We start from the raw sequence: 15,427 nt of genomic DNA on the forward strand, positions 1-15,427 counted from the left end.
GCAATTTTGTTCTATACTTTCCTCAAACAGATCCACAGTGTGTCCTCAATTTCTGTAACATTGTTGCTTACCTTCTGTTTTCTGGAGCAGTTTAAGTGACTTTTGTTCCAGTTCTCGGAGTGTGATTTGGTCAGCAGAGATACTCTCCAATAATTTACAACGTTGTTGCTCTAATTTGGGTGTTTCATGAATTACTACAGTGGACAACAGTTGGTCCTGCAAACCTTGGAATGTTACAGTGAAGTTGATCATTGTGACCACATTACAAACTGCAGGGAGAAAATGGGGGTTGGCTTTTTGCGTCGTTATGTATAATCTGAAACCACAAAGCATTTTAAGTGTTAAGGGAATAAGTAATAATGCATATATCAACATATCTTACTCATACGTTTTCCTTTAATTTGAACTTCAGGTTAGGCATGAAGCACATTGGCAAGGTGAGGTGAGAGAAGGCAGTGCTTTCTTTGACCACGCTTTACCTGTTCTGTGAATGAAAATCTATCTAAAGAAATATATTATGAGGGCATCCATCACAACAGGATTTGAGTATCAAATGTTTCTTGTCTAGCGCTTTCAATCTGGCATCTTTCAGCAACACTAAGAACACTTTAAAAATAAATTGGGTATTGGGTTATACCTTTGCAGAACCAAAAGGGGTGGAGTGAGGTGAGGTGAGGGGGCAGAAAAGATGGCTACACACCACTTTTATGTCCTCTTGATCCTGTCTGGGAGTTGGTTTGACTCCCACTATAAGTCAGAACAGCCTCAGGGTTGCTCTATTTTTTTTTTCTCCAGAAAATCAGCAATTTCTCTTCTCCCGCCCTAGCCCCAGCTTTATCCCTGTTAAATAGGGGTAGGAATGGGAGGTGTCCCACAGCCAGGACTGAGGTAAATGGAAAAGGTATCCAGATTGTCAGGTGCTCCCTAATGAGCAATCAGCCACCATAAAGCTGTTTTACTCCACCCCATGGCAGACTGGGGCATGAACTGTAGATGCCACACGAGCAACCTGTCCCTGTGTGACCCTACCCCCTGATTAAGGACACTACACATGCAGATAAACTGAATCCCAAAGGGGTGACCAAAAGACCTCCTAAGAGACTGACCACATTTGTCTTTTTCTTTCACTCTGACGCTGTCTCTTCCAGGGGAAGGAGATGAAAAAGTACCTTTTTGTTTGTTTTGTTTGTAGAAATCCCGTGTGTGCCTCAAATGGGGAAGGACTGTGTAAGCAGTACAAATTGTGGACTGGTGAGGATGCAGGGGGTCCCACACCCACAACACCAAGTCTCACTATTCCTCTGATGTCATCAAATATCTGTGAATCCTACTGGAAAAGTTTCCTCTTCTTGTTCTGGGCCACATAAAGGCTGACAACTTACTACTGCTGTAAGTTATTCCATTAGCTCAAGGTGCAGAAGTCTATGCAGTGGATTTAAAGGGTCAAAACTCATTGATAACTCACGTGGGCCTGCTCTAGGGACGGAATACAGGTTGTGTAGTGAAGGATGCTGCTGTTTGTATGACCTCTGCCCCATTTGCTGCAGTAATAGGAAGTTACCTGGTGAATGACCTTATGGATTTCAGGAAGAGAAAGGATGGTCTTATGGTTAAGGCAGTTGAATGCTGTCCCTGCTCCTGCTACAGAATTCCTATATTATGCTAATCATTTCACTTAAATGAAACTTTTCACAGGTAACCACTAATTGGGTGTTCTTCACTTTATGGGTGCCTGACTTGAGAGCTTATGGTCAAATCTGTAGAAGTGCAGAGCACTCACAGCTGCCACTGAAGTCAAAGGAATCTGTGCTTTGAACATATAAAATGCTATATTAAATTAAGGTCGCCTGTTGATAGCTTGTGCCCTTTCCAGAATATTGAGTTCAGCAAAACTAAAACTTCTGAAAACACAGAAATATAGAATTATGATAAATGCCCTCGCAATCTTAACTCTGCCCTCAGTGGAACTAGCAATAGCTACTGGCAGTTATCCGAATGCACTCCAGCTGCATTCTCTGTGTTAGGTGTAACTGTACTGAATAGAGGAGGAATAAGTTGGAGCAACTTGAAAGAGCTGTGATTGTGATATGAGGAGATCTGGTTCTGAGTCCCCCTCCATTTGTGTTATCAAAGGAAAGAGATGCATGTGTACCTTGATAGTCCAGTCTGCATCATTTCAGTACAGAATTGTGTAGTCTGTCTCAGTTGAGAGTACTGGGGTCTTCTTGCCATGGGTACTGTCATAGTGAGGGGGATATGAGAGAAGTCTGGATTTCATGATGCGCAGGAGAAAGTATAAGTTTAGGTGGTGACCTGTGTGTAAGTGTGAAGGGGCTGTAAAAGGGTATAAAGTGATTGTTAAATTTTACAAGTATGGTATTCTGTTGGGGGAGTAGGCTCATAGTTTGAACATAGGGAAGCGCAGTTTGCTCCTGTCCATTACAATGCAAAGACAGAGTGCAAATATGTGAGTTATGGGTCTTGTGGGGGTCTCACTCAAAGAGGGCAGAGTTAAGATTGTGTGGGTGTTTATCTTAATTCTGTATTCCTGGTTTTCAAAAGTTTGAGTTTTGCTGAACTCAGTGTTATGGAAGGGCACAAGCTATCACCAGGCAACCTTAACTCTGCCTTACTGGAGTTTTTTGCCATTTAACTTCCTAGTTCTTTTTTAAACAGAAGAAGAGAAATGTTGGTTTGTAGGAGTTAGTGCAGCGGTTCTCAAACTGTGGGCTGGGACCACAAAGTGGGTCTCAACCCCGTTTTAATGGGGTCACCAGGCTTAGACTTGCTGGGGCCCGAAGCCTGAGCCCCACTGCCTGGGGTCGAAGCTGAAGCCTGAAGGCTTCAGCCCTGGGTGGCGGGCTCAGGCTTCAATCCCCGCCTCTGGGATCGTGTAGTAATTTTTGTTGTCAGAAGGGGGTCATGGTGCAATGAAGTTTGAGAACCCCTGAATTAGTGCTCATTTAGGCATTTGTAGTTCTCACCTAGGTTTGCAGTTGATATGTTACTGTGGCTAGGTAATAAACAAAAGATATAGGATAGATATATGGAGACAATACTGGCATAACTATATCATTGTAGCTATGCTGGCATAACTGCATGTTGTAGATGCAGCCTGCATTGATGGAAGGGATTTTTCTGTTGGTGTAGGGACACCACCTCCCCTAACAAAGTTAGCTATGTTGACAAAAGCATTCTTCCGTCAACACAGCTGCATCTACACTGGGTGTTAGGCCAGCATAGCTATGTTGGGGTGTGTTTTTTCACACCGCTGATCAATGTAGCTATGTCAACCTCACTTTTAAGTACAGATCAATCCCTAGCTTCTATACAGTGCTTTTCAGCAGTAGAACTTTACATCATTAACCCCATTTTACAGGTGGGAAACTGAGGCACAGAAAGTTGAAGTGACTTGCCCAAAGTCACCCAGCAGGCCAGTGGCTGAGCCAGGAACAGTCCCCTAGACAAGTGGTTTTTCCACTAGACGACATGATTGGTACGTAATTCCTAAGTGCTCCTCCCCAATCCTAACATTTTGTTAGAGAGGAATGGGGCTAATGGTCATGTTTTGAAATTTTGCCAGTGTGTATTTGCTAACAGAGCTGATGAGAAAAATCTCACCCATATCTATGTGCTAAACCCTCAATAGTTTTATTACTTGGTTGTTACAGTAGCTTCAAGCGTGAGAGAGAAATCTGGTATGTCTCTCTCCTTCTCCATCTCTTGATCCCCCACCATTCCCTGGAACATATAGCCCTCTGCCAACATTTCCATTCCCCCTCCCCTTCCCATTAAGCCATTAATCAGCACGGCAGAAGCCATTAACATGTAAGAAGTTGCTCCTTGCTGACTCCTGCCCTGTGCTGCTGACTAAAAATATCACAGGCAGCACTTTACTGGAGGGCCCCACACTACCTTGCTTATGTAGCCACAGATGCACACTCAACTAGCACCTCACTTCCATTGCCCACCTGCGAATGGGACTCCTGCACCTACTTCAGTCAGGCTTCCCCAGCCATGCCTCAGGTCCACCCAGTCTGCCCCCTCTCCAAACTGAGCCCATCTCCCATACACTTTCACCAGCTCCACTCACACATATCAGTGATGTGTAACTTAACTATTCATTTTCTGGATTTCAGATGTTTAAATCTGTTACCTTCAGTTCCTCCTCCCCCCCGACCTCCCATGGAGGAGCAGGTCAAGAAGCTCAAACAGACCAAGGGGAGCAGTGTTCCCCAGATCACACAGCAGGTAGGGAGAGGGGCTCAGACCCCTGCACAGGGGCAGGGCTCATCCAGATCCCAGCACTCATAAGGAAGGAGAGAATTCAGGGCAGAAAGTCTCCCCCAACCCCATTCTCCAATTCTCTTTTTCCCCTCCCATTCCCTCTAATCCTTACCCTCTCTCCCTTACCTGAGCCCCCCAGTTTCTCTTCCCTCTCCTACAACCCATTCCTATTTATCCTCCTCTCCAGGATACTTGCATCCTTCATGGCACAACCAAACAGCCCCTCCCAATTACCACCTATCTTGCCCCTTAACCACACCTACAGTCCCAGTGCGCATTCATACGTGTAATTTATTTTCTTTTCAAAAATAGTTCCTGTGCCTTCTGAATATTCTGTATTCAGATTGTACTTCTCAAAAAACAAATCAAAACCACACTTTGACTGAGGCAGATTTTTCTCAAATGTTTACTGTTCATTCTCAGATTTCTACTCATGGTAGGTTTCAAACTTCAAAGTTGCTAGAATGTGAACTTAGTGAAATGCTATTTTTTCCCTGGGGGCTGTATCTTGCTGAAATGACCTACTTTTGCATAGCTAACCCTACCCCCTAAACTGACATGAAGAGTAGCAAATTTCAAGAAAAACTGTGTAAACATGCGGTTTTAGAGCATTTAGAAGAGTTGTCCTTTACACAGGAAGGGCTTCCCAACCTTAGCTGAAGAAGAGCTAGCACTTCATTATAATATTGTATGAAATTACAGGGAGAATGGAACAGAGGGGCTCTACACATCCATCAGCATTACAGCAGGCTCAGAGGGATGTTAAGTGAGATTCTCAGTTGAAAGAATTACCAATGCAGATAAATACAGCCTAAAACAATAGCTCTGAGAAGTATGATCCCCCCTCAATGTCAGTGGGTGTTCCCTTCCTGCCCCCCCAGTGCTGGAGAGTTTCTGATATGTGTCAAGCAAACTGTTCTCAGTTCCTCACCCCAGTGTCAGCACTGTATTTTGGGGGGCATGCTCTGAGCATCATGTCTGTTTTAAGCTCCCCATTCACAGAGGCAAGGCTTTCTCAGGTTCTGGTTCATATGTGGGGGTTAGGGAGAGAGGCTCAGATCCCCTTAGAAGGACAAGGTATCCCAGATCACCTGATGGGAATAGGAAATGGGGCTCAAGCAACTCCAGAACAACTAGCCCACTCCAGAACCTGGCTCACGAGGGGGACATGGAAGGGAGGTCAAATCCCACACATGGGCAGGGAACCCAAGATCCCACCTCACATGGTGGGTAGGGAAAGCAGCTCAGAACATCTCACTCTCCAAATAGGCACGCCTCCTCCAGAAGCTGGATCACACGTGGAGGGGCAGAGAAAGGGTCATACCCCTGTAGATGGATTGGGGGGGTTCCAGATTGTGGCACACATATGGGAGAGAATCTGGGGCTGACAGGTGTCCCTGCCCCTATCCTCCTTCCCAGTGTCCCACCCCTCCTCCAATCCCAGGGGCACTGTCATAAATATGAAGGGAAGGATAACCACCTTTCTGTATACAGAACTGTAAAATCCGTCCTGGCCAGAGGCAAAACCCTTTCACCTGTAAAGGGTTAACAAGCTAGGATAAACTCCCTGGCACCTGACCAGAATGACCAAAGAGGAGACAAGATACTTTCAAAGCTGGCGGAGGGAACAAAGGGTCAGTCTGTCTGTCTGTGGGATGCTTTTGTCGGGAACAGATCAGGAATGCTCTTCACAACTCCTCAGAACTTCTGTTAAGTGAAAAGAAAAGGAGTAACTGTGGTGCCACAAGTACTCCTTTTCTTTTTGCGAATACAGACTAACATGGCTGTTACTCTGAAATCTGTTAAGTGAGTAAGTAATCTAGCTAGAAATGTGTTAGATTTCCTTTTGTTAAATGGCTGGTAAAATAGGTTGTGCTGAATGGAATGTATATTCCTGTTTTTGTGTCTTTTTGTAACTTAAGGTTTTGCCTAGAGGGATTCGCTATGTTTTGAATCTGATTACCCTGTAAGGTATTCACCATCCCGATTTTACAGAGGTGATTCTTTTACTTTTTCTTTAATTAAAATTCTTCTTTTAAGATCCTGATTGCTTTTTCACTGTTCTTAAGATCAAAGGGTTTGGGTCTGTGTTCACCTATGCAAATTGGGGAGGATTTTTATCAACCTTCCCCAGGAAAGGGGGTGTAGGGCTTGGGGGGATATTTTGGGGGGAAGATGTCTCAAGTGGGCTCTTTCCCTGTTCTTTGTTTAACACGCTTGGTGGTGGCAGCATAGGGTTCAAGGACAAGGCAAAGTTTGTACCCTGAGGAAGTTTTTAACCTAAGCTGGTAAGAATAAGCTTAGGGGGTCTTTCATGCAGGTCCCCACATCTGTACCCTAGAATTCAGAGTGGGGAAAGAACCTTGACAGGCACCATTTCAGATTTTGGCGGTGGGTGGGGGGGAGGGAGCAACTTTAACCATGATACTAAGTTAAAGGCTAAATCACCATCCCTTTCTTATCTTAATCACCCTGTCTCTGTAAACAAAATACTGACTCCCTGCCCCAGGGGCACCTCTCCTTTTCAGAAATTACATTTCACACTAATGCTGTTCTGTAGTTAAGGGAGGCACAGCCTTCCCTACCCGGCCCTCCATATAGTTTTGCAACCCCAATGTGGCCCTCAGGCCAAAAAGTTTGCCCACCCCTGACTTAAGAGTCAAGCTTTCAACAGAAAGCTGGTCTTAAGTTTACCATTCTGATAAATCAGGGCCTAGGTGTCTCAGATTAGGCACCCAAAATTAGTGGATACTTTTGACCTTAATGTCTCTGTGCCTCAATACCCCTTCTGTAAAATGGGGACAATACAATTCATTTTCATGGAGGTGTTGTGAAAATGAATTATTTAATGTTTGTGACGCCATCGCATACCGTAATGATAAGCACCACAGAAAAGACCATGAAGAAACTAATAATTTTGTCTTCAGAGCGGAGTTTATACTGTGCAGTAAATAAGGCATGTGGCACACATTCAACAACAAAGAGAAAACAAAATATTGAATAGCTACTCGTTAAATGAGCACTATCCATGCTCTTACTGAACGAAGCAGGGGTCCTGAGGAAAAAATAATATGTGATCATATAAATCAATACAGTATCATAATGGATACACACAAGGGAGTTGAATTAAGATTCCACAGGCAACCTTAATTCTTGCATTTTCTAACTTTACTTTGCTACCTTAATAATGTTCTTAAAATACATTTTGAGAGTGTAATTTAATATATAGTACAATCTAATACAACAGTAGTTAGAACAATCGTCACTGATGAGGACAGTTACCTAAAGTTGTGGTTGTATTCAATTTCAGCATCTCCAATCCTGATGAAGTCTTTACCTCCTCTACTGTAGATTTCCTTTCTTAAGATTGGCTTTAAATTTGAATCCAAAGTTTCAGCAAGATCCTAAAACCCATAAATATATTGTCTACATTGCAATCATTATGGTTAATTAATAAGCTTAAATAATTATTTAGCTTTGTGAGCTCAAAATCAGATATACACCTTGGGTTTTATCATTACATTTAATTTCTGGAAGGATATTCATATCCTCTGTGCCCAGCCTGGAACTCCCCTTAAAGAGGGACCCAGGAACTGTGGGTACTAGAGACGCCCTGTCAGTGAGACTCCATTGGAATCATGCTGTCTAGAAATGCAAGCGTGGGGATGGCAAGGACACAGAGCTAATGCAGAGGCATAAGTCCTCAGTGCAGATGGCTCTGGCATTCTGATCCCATAGCAGTCCATGTAGCTGACTGAGATTTTCTTGTATGTATGTGGTTTTATGGAGAAACTGTCAGTGCTTATGGCCTGTACTCCACACCAGTTTTAACGCAGTGCAACTCCATTGACATCACTGGAGTTACTACTAATTTACATCAGTGTCAGTGAGGAGAATCAGGTTCCTAGAGCTTTAGACAGATGTTTATTATTAAATTTAAATAAATAAAACTACGAAGTAGTTCCATCACTTCCACTGCTCTCCTACTCTTACACCTTTGACAAGGGAAATTAACATTCAAATGCACTCTATTCTTCTTACATGTATAGTTTTCTGATGGGAATTTTTTTCCTTGTTATTTACTCAGAACCCCCCTGTGGTAGGATGGTTACCCTGCTCCGGCCCTGATGGGCTTAAAACAGCCCTGGGAGAGGGCTGTGCCAGGGGAAAAGCTGGGCTGATTGGGAAAGCAGCCACAGCTGTAGCCAGTGCAATGAGGGCCCAGCTGGCCCTTATAAGAGGACTGTGGGCCAGAAGAGGACAGATACTCTCTCTAGCTTCCTAAAGGGAGGAGGAGCTGGCTGCCTAGGAAGCTAAGAAGGGTAGCTAGGGTGGAGCTGTGCTGGGGCGGGGCGGGGCGGGGCGGGGCGGGGCAGGGCAGAGGGAGCTGGGGCGCTCCAGCTGAGCAAAGCTGCAGGCCTAGTTAAGGACACACAAAAAGTACTAGCAGGATACCTGAAGTGGAGCAGTGCTGGGCAAGGACAGAGGGAGCTGGGGAGCTCCAGCCTAGCAAAGCCCCAGGATGCAGGCCTAGTGAAAGGCCTATAAAAGGGTACTGGGGTTGCAGAGGGGCAGCCCAGAGACAGGCAGCAGGTTCAAACCTCCCTTGCCAATGATGAGTGGCTTTTACAGACTGCAGTCTGCCCAGTGAGAGGGGGCTAGATGGTGACTGGCAGTAGCCACTGAGGCAAGGAGGGGGATAGGGGTTCCCCTGGGTGGGGAGACTCGGATTGTGGGTTACTGCTGGGGTGGAACCCTGATGAGGAGGGCACTGGGGTCTGGGAGGGATTCAGGGGCCAGCGGCAGGCAAGACACTGGCCTGCAGAGGGCGCTCCTGGCCGGAAGAGCTAATTCCCAGGACAACCAACAGGAGGTGCTGCGTGGGTGAGTCGCTGCCCCGCGATACCCCCCCAAAATTAAACCACACTACCTGTAGCAGAATGGAGTCTCCAATTCGCATGGCATTTTCCAAAGTTCTTAAGTAATTGGAATCAGAAGCATGAATTTGTCGTAGCTTGTCACCTTCCATTTGACAAATCCATTTGTAAGCCTGTTTCTGTGGATCAATTAGTAAAGGCCATCGTTGTCCAGTCTTAACAAGGATAGCATTCTCAATGGAGTACTGGTCGAGAGGCAAACCTTCATTTTGCCATTTACTGACCTAGAAAAGTTTCAATTTTCAATATTTTTACATTTTTGATAATCCTTGTTATTGCATGGATACGATGCTCACAATTAACTAAATATAAAGACATAAACAATGTGATGCAACAAAACACAACAATCTATATTATAAATAATCTCAGTAAAATACTTGGACCTCTGAATTTTACTCTTAGTAAATCAGGTTTGGAATCAAGTGTTCTGAAAGGGGGAAGTCCTGATTTTGATGTAAAAAATCAGCTGTGCCCCTCACCATCTGCTCATGTTATTACCTCATATTTTTCTGTCATAGCTGTTATTAGGGAATAATTTGGAGACACAGGAATGATGTTCTCATTACACAATCTCAGACATTCATTTATTAGCTGCTGACGACATCCTGCTGATAACACGCCGCTGTAGATAATGCATGCTGCTGAAACAAGGGCATCACCCATAATACCTTGCAGCCTTTCGTCCAGGTTATTAACTGATTCTTTCCATCGCTCCTAACATATCCAAATGAAAGATCATTTACAATAAAAATGTAACTGTTTTTAAATGTATCAAAGTTTACTGTTTACAATTATGTGGAATAGGAATTGGGAGTGTAATTGAAGTGACAGTTGCAACTCTGGACCAAGGAAAGGAATCATTACTGCAGCATCTCAATACCGACTAGTCATGATAGGGAAGACTTTCTCCTGCCCTGCAGAACAAGTCAAAATAGGGGAGGCCTCTTTCTGCCTTGCAGTACAAGGGATTGGAAATACTGTTATACCTGCTAGAGGGAGGAAACTAAGGTGCAGCTGTTGAAAAGTGGGAAGGTTGTTTTTTATTGGGCAGGAATAATCCTCAGAAAAGCACTTCTCCTCTTCTTCTGCCCAGGGCCGGGATCTAGTTATTAAACTTGACAGGCCAGCACAAAAGGCCACAACAGCATGGTAAGCCATACGGTAATGTGGGAGAGGGGAAGCACTATGCGAAAAAGGGAGGCAGCTTCCCACCCCTGAAAAATGTAAATGAAGTAAAAATGACGCTTTTATGCTTGAATGCTCCGAGGCCAAAAAGTGGACAATACAAAAAATGAAAGGCAATACCATCTCATCCGCCAGAGCTGTGCTTAATATCGATACTCGCTGTAGACGCTGAGTTGCCAGTTGCTTTCGAGTTGCTAGCGTTTCTCTCTGGGTTATGCTCTCTTGATAGCTTGCCTCTAAATTCTGTTCATGTTCTTCAATCTAATAATCGATTTGGCAGATAATAGATCAAGGTTTTTATTTTTTATTTTGACTGAGGGGCGCCTGCCTGCCTGCCGTTTATCAGACTTAAGAGACCTACTTCATTGCTTCTATTACTACATGTGCTACCGATGTAACAGGCTTGAGCTTCTTTAAGAAAGTAAGAGCTTACATTGCAGTGACTGACAGTTGTTTCACATTGCGTTGCTCTAAAACTTAGTCTTCTCATTATTCACTGTCTGACAATATGTCAATCCACGAATGGCAAATGATCACAGCAATTTTGAGGCTAAGTCACCTCTAGTCTTTACCCTCTCTGAAGTATAGGCACAACACAAATTTCTATTCATTTTCAAGTGGGCCTTTCCTACGTTTTGGAGCAACATTTTCCCTTGGTACTGAAATTGTTCTTTTGGGGTTATTTATTACTATTGATTACTTTTCTCTTGTTTAACACTTCCTGCATTAATAAGTCCTCCTCTCACTGTAAAGGTCAGTGTCCCAAATTTGAACTGTAGTTGGTTGAGAGGAATGAAGCAAACCAGGAGGCATTGGAAGCTATTTCTCTGAAGAAATCACTATTTTTTAGGCTTTGCTGAAGTTTGATTAAAGGCCTGATCTTGCAGTCCTAGTGCAGGTAAAGCTCCCATTGAAGTAAATGAGACATCACACAGGAGTTCCACAGTCTTAGGACTGTAGGATTGGGCCCCAACTCTCTAGTTAAGAAGTGTCTCTCCCTTCTGAAGCTTTTAAAATAATAACTGGTACAAGTTTTAGTAGGGTCTAAGAAAAATATGAATATTTTCATGCTTCAATAACGAAGCAATAACATATAACAATGAGAAATGTCTCACCAAGGCCAAACTTCTTTGTTTTTCATCCAGTTTTTGATGGGCAAGTCTTAGTACTTCCTGAGCTTCAGTAACCCGGATTTGTTTTGGCTTCACCAACTAGATAAAAAGATGTATCACAGGCTACACTTCACTTTGAATGAAGAAAATGTATACAGTGTGTTAAATACCACCTACATTTTTTTGAATTTATTCAGAAAGCTAAAAGACTTTTTCCAACACCCACCTTTCTCCTGCAGTCACCCCGGTAAAGATTTTCAAAACTGGGCGTGCGAAGTTAGGCTAACCGAAATACTAATGGTTATCAGTTGGTTGGTAATGGTATTGGTTGCTAATGTTTGTACTGATATGAAAGAACTATCTGCTGGTCATCTTATTTCCTAATGCAGACTTAGACAAATATAAACTACATTTTCCCATTTCTTCACTGTACCCTCTTTGTTTAGCTTGTAGACATAAGCAAATACCTACCTTGACATCATAAGGCCATGTTTATTAACCTAGGTGCATATTACTGAAGAAGGTCTCCAAGAAAAATAAACATCGGATCTTATAGTATAGTTATATAACGACATATTTAGCTCAAGTCATAGAAAATGTGGCAACCTGTACTTTCTAACATGACTGAAAAGTCAATATTAAAAGTGGATCAAAAGGATGTCCAAATCAGACAAGTGACTGCCCAAATCTTTCATTCTGTGCATAAATTATATTATATTCATTGCAACTCTGTGCTATTACTCCATACGCTCTTTCATGGCTATATGCCTCCTTTTGATTTGTTTTATTACTGGCTGCATTTGATTGTTTTGTTTGCCTTTCTGGGGTTTTCATACATGCAGAACATTTGAGGAAAAGCTCTTGAATAGATTAATATTTTCTTTCAGTCTGTAAAATGTCAATTGTTTGTAATAAACACATTAGAAGTTATTGATCAACCAAAGTATCTGTTTGGCTTCTAATTCAGATAGTTCAAGGTAAGCATAACTGTTTCTCTAAAATGTTCACATATTTCTCATACTATTTTAAGACATGTATAAAATAAAATCATAAACACAAATGTAAGTTCTATGATATACTTATTTTTGAATATAAATGAAAATTTCTACATATATAGAATACAAACTCCAAATACTCAAAACACGCATCGGGAAAACAAAAATCAGGCAATTGTATTAAAAATTCTGAAATTTTTAAAATAGATTTGGAGTTCTTTATTTGCTTTCTCTGTTATGAGTCTTTAGGGTTTATATTTTCAAACTTTTCTCTGCAACCATGAGGGCTAGAGTCTTATGCTTTAAAAATTAAAATTGAGATTCTCAGGTAATTAAATGACTCCTGGAATTGGCACCTCAAGGAAAAACTCCAAAATATTGGGGGACTCAGTATAAAATCATAAGAGTTGGCAACTAAGTCATCATGGTAGAAATGGGTCATAGGAGAGAGAATTAGGATAGGGCCTTAAAGATAAGACAAGAATTGAGCCTGATGTGGATTAGAAGGGGGAGTACAATGGATGGATGAATAAATGTGGGGGTAACATATCAAGAGGCCAGAAAGAGGAACTGACCTTTTAGTAAAATAAGGATTTCAGTTTTGGCCATGTTAAGGTTGAGCTAACGGTAAGAGATCCAGGAGGAGATGTCAGACTTGCAGAGACATGGGTCTAGATGGAGGGAGGCTGCAAAGAATGTACAAGCAGATTTCAGTGTCATCAGCAAACAGATGGTAGATTAAGATGTAAGAGGACGAGATCAGCCAAGGAGAGAATTCAGAGGAAAGACCCCTGTGGGATGTGCATATGGAGTGTAAAAGGGGATGAGGTTGACCCATTGAAAGAGATGCTGAAGGAATAGTATGAGTGGCATCTGGAGAGATGACTATCAGAAAAACCAAGGGAGGGAAGAATGTCTAGCAGGAGGGGAGTGATTATCGTGCCAAGATTAGGAGGATGGAGTATTGTTTCCAAGACTTGGGCAGGAACAGGTCACTAGAAACCTTAAGAGTAGTAGTTTCAATAGCCTGAAGAGGTCAGAAGCTACAAAAGAGGAGATCCAAGATGGAACTGGAGAAAGGTAACTTAAAACAGCAGTTGTGTATTGTGAGCTTGATGAGTTTACAGCTGAAAAGAGTTGAAAATTGGAAAGGGAGGAGACAGGGCTGACCATTCATGAGAAATCAGCGATATTGATGGATTGAAGTTTGGGGGAAGTCTACATGGCAAGACTGGAGAGCAAGGGGTTGAATGATAAATTATATGAGGTCAAAGAATGGGAACTTAATGGTGGAGAGATCAAAGACAGCAGTTTTTTGTGAAGACAAACTTGAGTGACCTTTTTGGTGTGTGAGGAAACGTCAAATGATGTCTTCTTGCACAGTAATCCATGGTCATGTGACTGTAACTTGAAGTATTTTATTCATTGGTTCCCCCAGACCAAAGTTAACTTATCTTCTTTTGAAGATCTAAGGTGTAATTCTCTGGCAGAAAATAAAGACAAAGCACTTCATACACTTAGAGAAGAGGATTTCAAATGAAAAGCCAAATTCTGAATTGTGAGCAATGTCAGAAGATAATGCAGTTATCCCCTTCACCACAGTGAGGATCTGAAAGCAAAGAGCTCTAAGTGTTCCTGTCAGTGGCTGTCTCCTCAGGTACTTCTACCTGTCCTGTTCTACTCCTAACTCTTCTGCTTAGCTCCTACCCTTGCTCCCTGATTTGATGTGAATCCTAGAGTCTTGTCCAACTTTCATTCCTTGGTAACTGCTGCTCCCACTCCACTCCTTTTTCTTCCAATTACCCTAATCTAACCTGCCCATACACTTCTCTTACTTCCCCATCTGACCCTTCTCCTGGCCCCCAGGATATACCTATCAAATAACTTCCTTCCCACACCATCACCTCACCTCCCGTCTAACTCTCCATGACCATTCTACCTAAACCTCCCTATATCCTGGCTCTATTCCCTCATTCCTATTCACTCTATTTAAATCTCCATTTGGGTCTGGATGCTCCACTTCACCTCCTGCTCCATCTGTTTCCCTGCCTCTAGCCGCTAGCTACATACCAATACGTGGTGAGATTAAAGAATGAAAAAGGAATAAAAAATTATCATTCTCCATGTACATATACTTAACGTCTCCACAAATAGGGGCCTTGAGAGGAAGATTCCACAAACTTTCCCTCATGAAGATCTTCTCACATGGTTTCATTGGGAGGCAGGGTTTGAAACTCACTGCAGGCGTGGACTAGACAGTAGGCAGGCTTTGTGCCTCATCTCAGCTTCTTGGGAAAATGCACCCAATGGAGCTGGAATGTCAGGGATTTCCCTGGTTGCAGATGCCCTGAGACCCTATTTAGAGGCTATATTACTTTTCCTGTCAAATTAACAGAGGCCTGGTTTATGGACAATGCACATTATTCCCTAGAGCTGGGCCTGCTCAACTGCCTGTCCCCTTCACCCATGCAGATCTCTGGATGGACAGTCTTCCATGGAGTGCAATGGAAATGGGAAATGGAACTGTCTTCAGAATAGGGTTGGGGATCCTCACACAGTTCAAGGGATAAGACAGGACCCGACTGCTTGTATTATATCTTCTGTGTATGTATTTGAATATGTATGTATTACACAGACACTGAATATACACACAGAATTATTGTGCTGTGCTTATGTGATAACTGTTGAAATGTTTAATCCCAATAAATATATTGTACACACTCTTTTCACGCCATGTATCTGTTTCTATAATGGAAATATTGTTAGGCCTGTTGATTTAATCGCAGTTAACTCACGTGATTAACTAAAAAAAATTAATCGCGATTAATTGCACTGTTAAACAATAGAATACTGATTGAAATGTATTAAATATTTTGGATGATTTTCTACATTTTCAAATATATAGATTTAA

General features: G+C 42.5%; 1 protein-coding gene across 1 annotated transcript in view; it reads right to left on the bottom strand.

Moving 5' to 3' along the window:
- Positions 1 to 15,427, bottom strand: part of DNAH14 (dynein axonemal heavy chain 14) — a 514,964-nt gene that overhangs the window by 82,521 nt on the left and 417,016 nt on the right. Inside the window, exons 65-70 of the mRNA XM_043543588.1 lie at positions 11,525 to 11,620; positions 10,530 to 10,670; positions 9,723 to 9,938; positions 9,218 to 9,448; positions 7,570 to 7,691; positions 72 to 316 (exon numbers count right to left, since the gene is read on the bottom strand). Coding sequence (XP_043399523.1) covers positions 72 to 316; positions 7,570 to 7,691; positions 9,218 to 9,448; positions 9,723 to 9,938; positions 10,530 to 10,670; positions 11,525 to 11,620 — 1,051 coding nt within the window. The remainder of the gene's footprint in view (positions 1 to 71; positions 317 to 7,569; positions 7,692 to 9,217; positions 9,449 to 9,722; positions 9,939 to 10,529; positions 10,671 to 11,524; positions 11,621 to 15,427) is intronic.

The sequence above is a fragment of the Chelonia mydas genome, chromosome 3, assembly GCF_015237465.2.
Source record: "Chelonia mydas isolate rCheMyd1 chromosome 3, rCheMyd1.pri.v2, whole genome shotgun sequence".
NCBI lineage: Eukaryota > Metazoa > Chordata > Testudines > Cheloniidae > Chelonia > Chelonia mydas.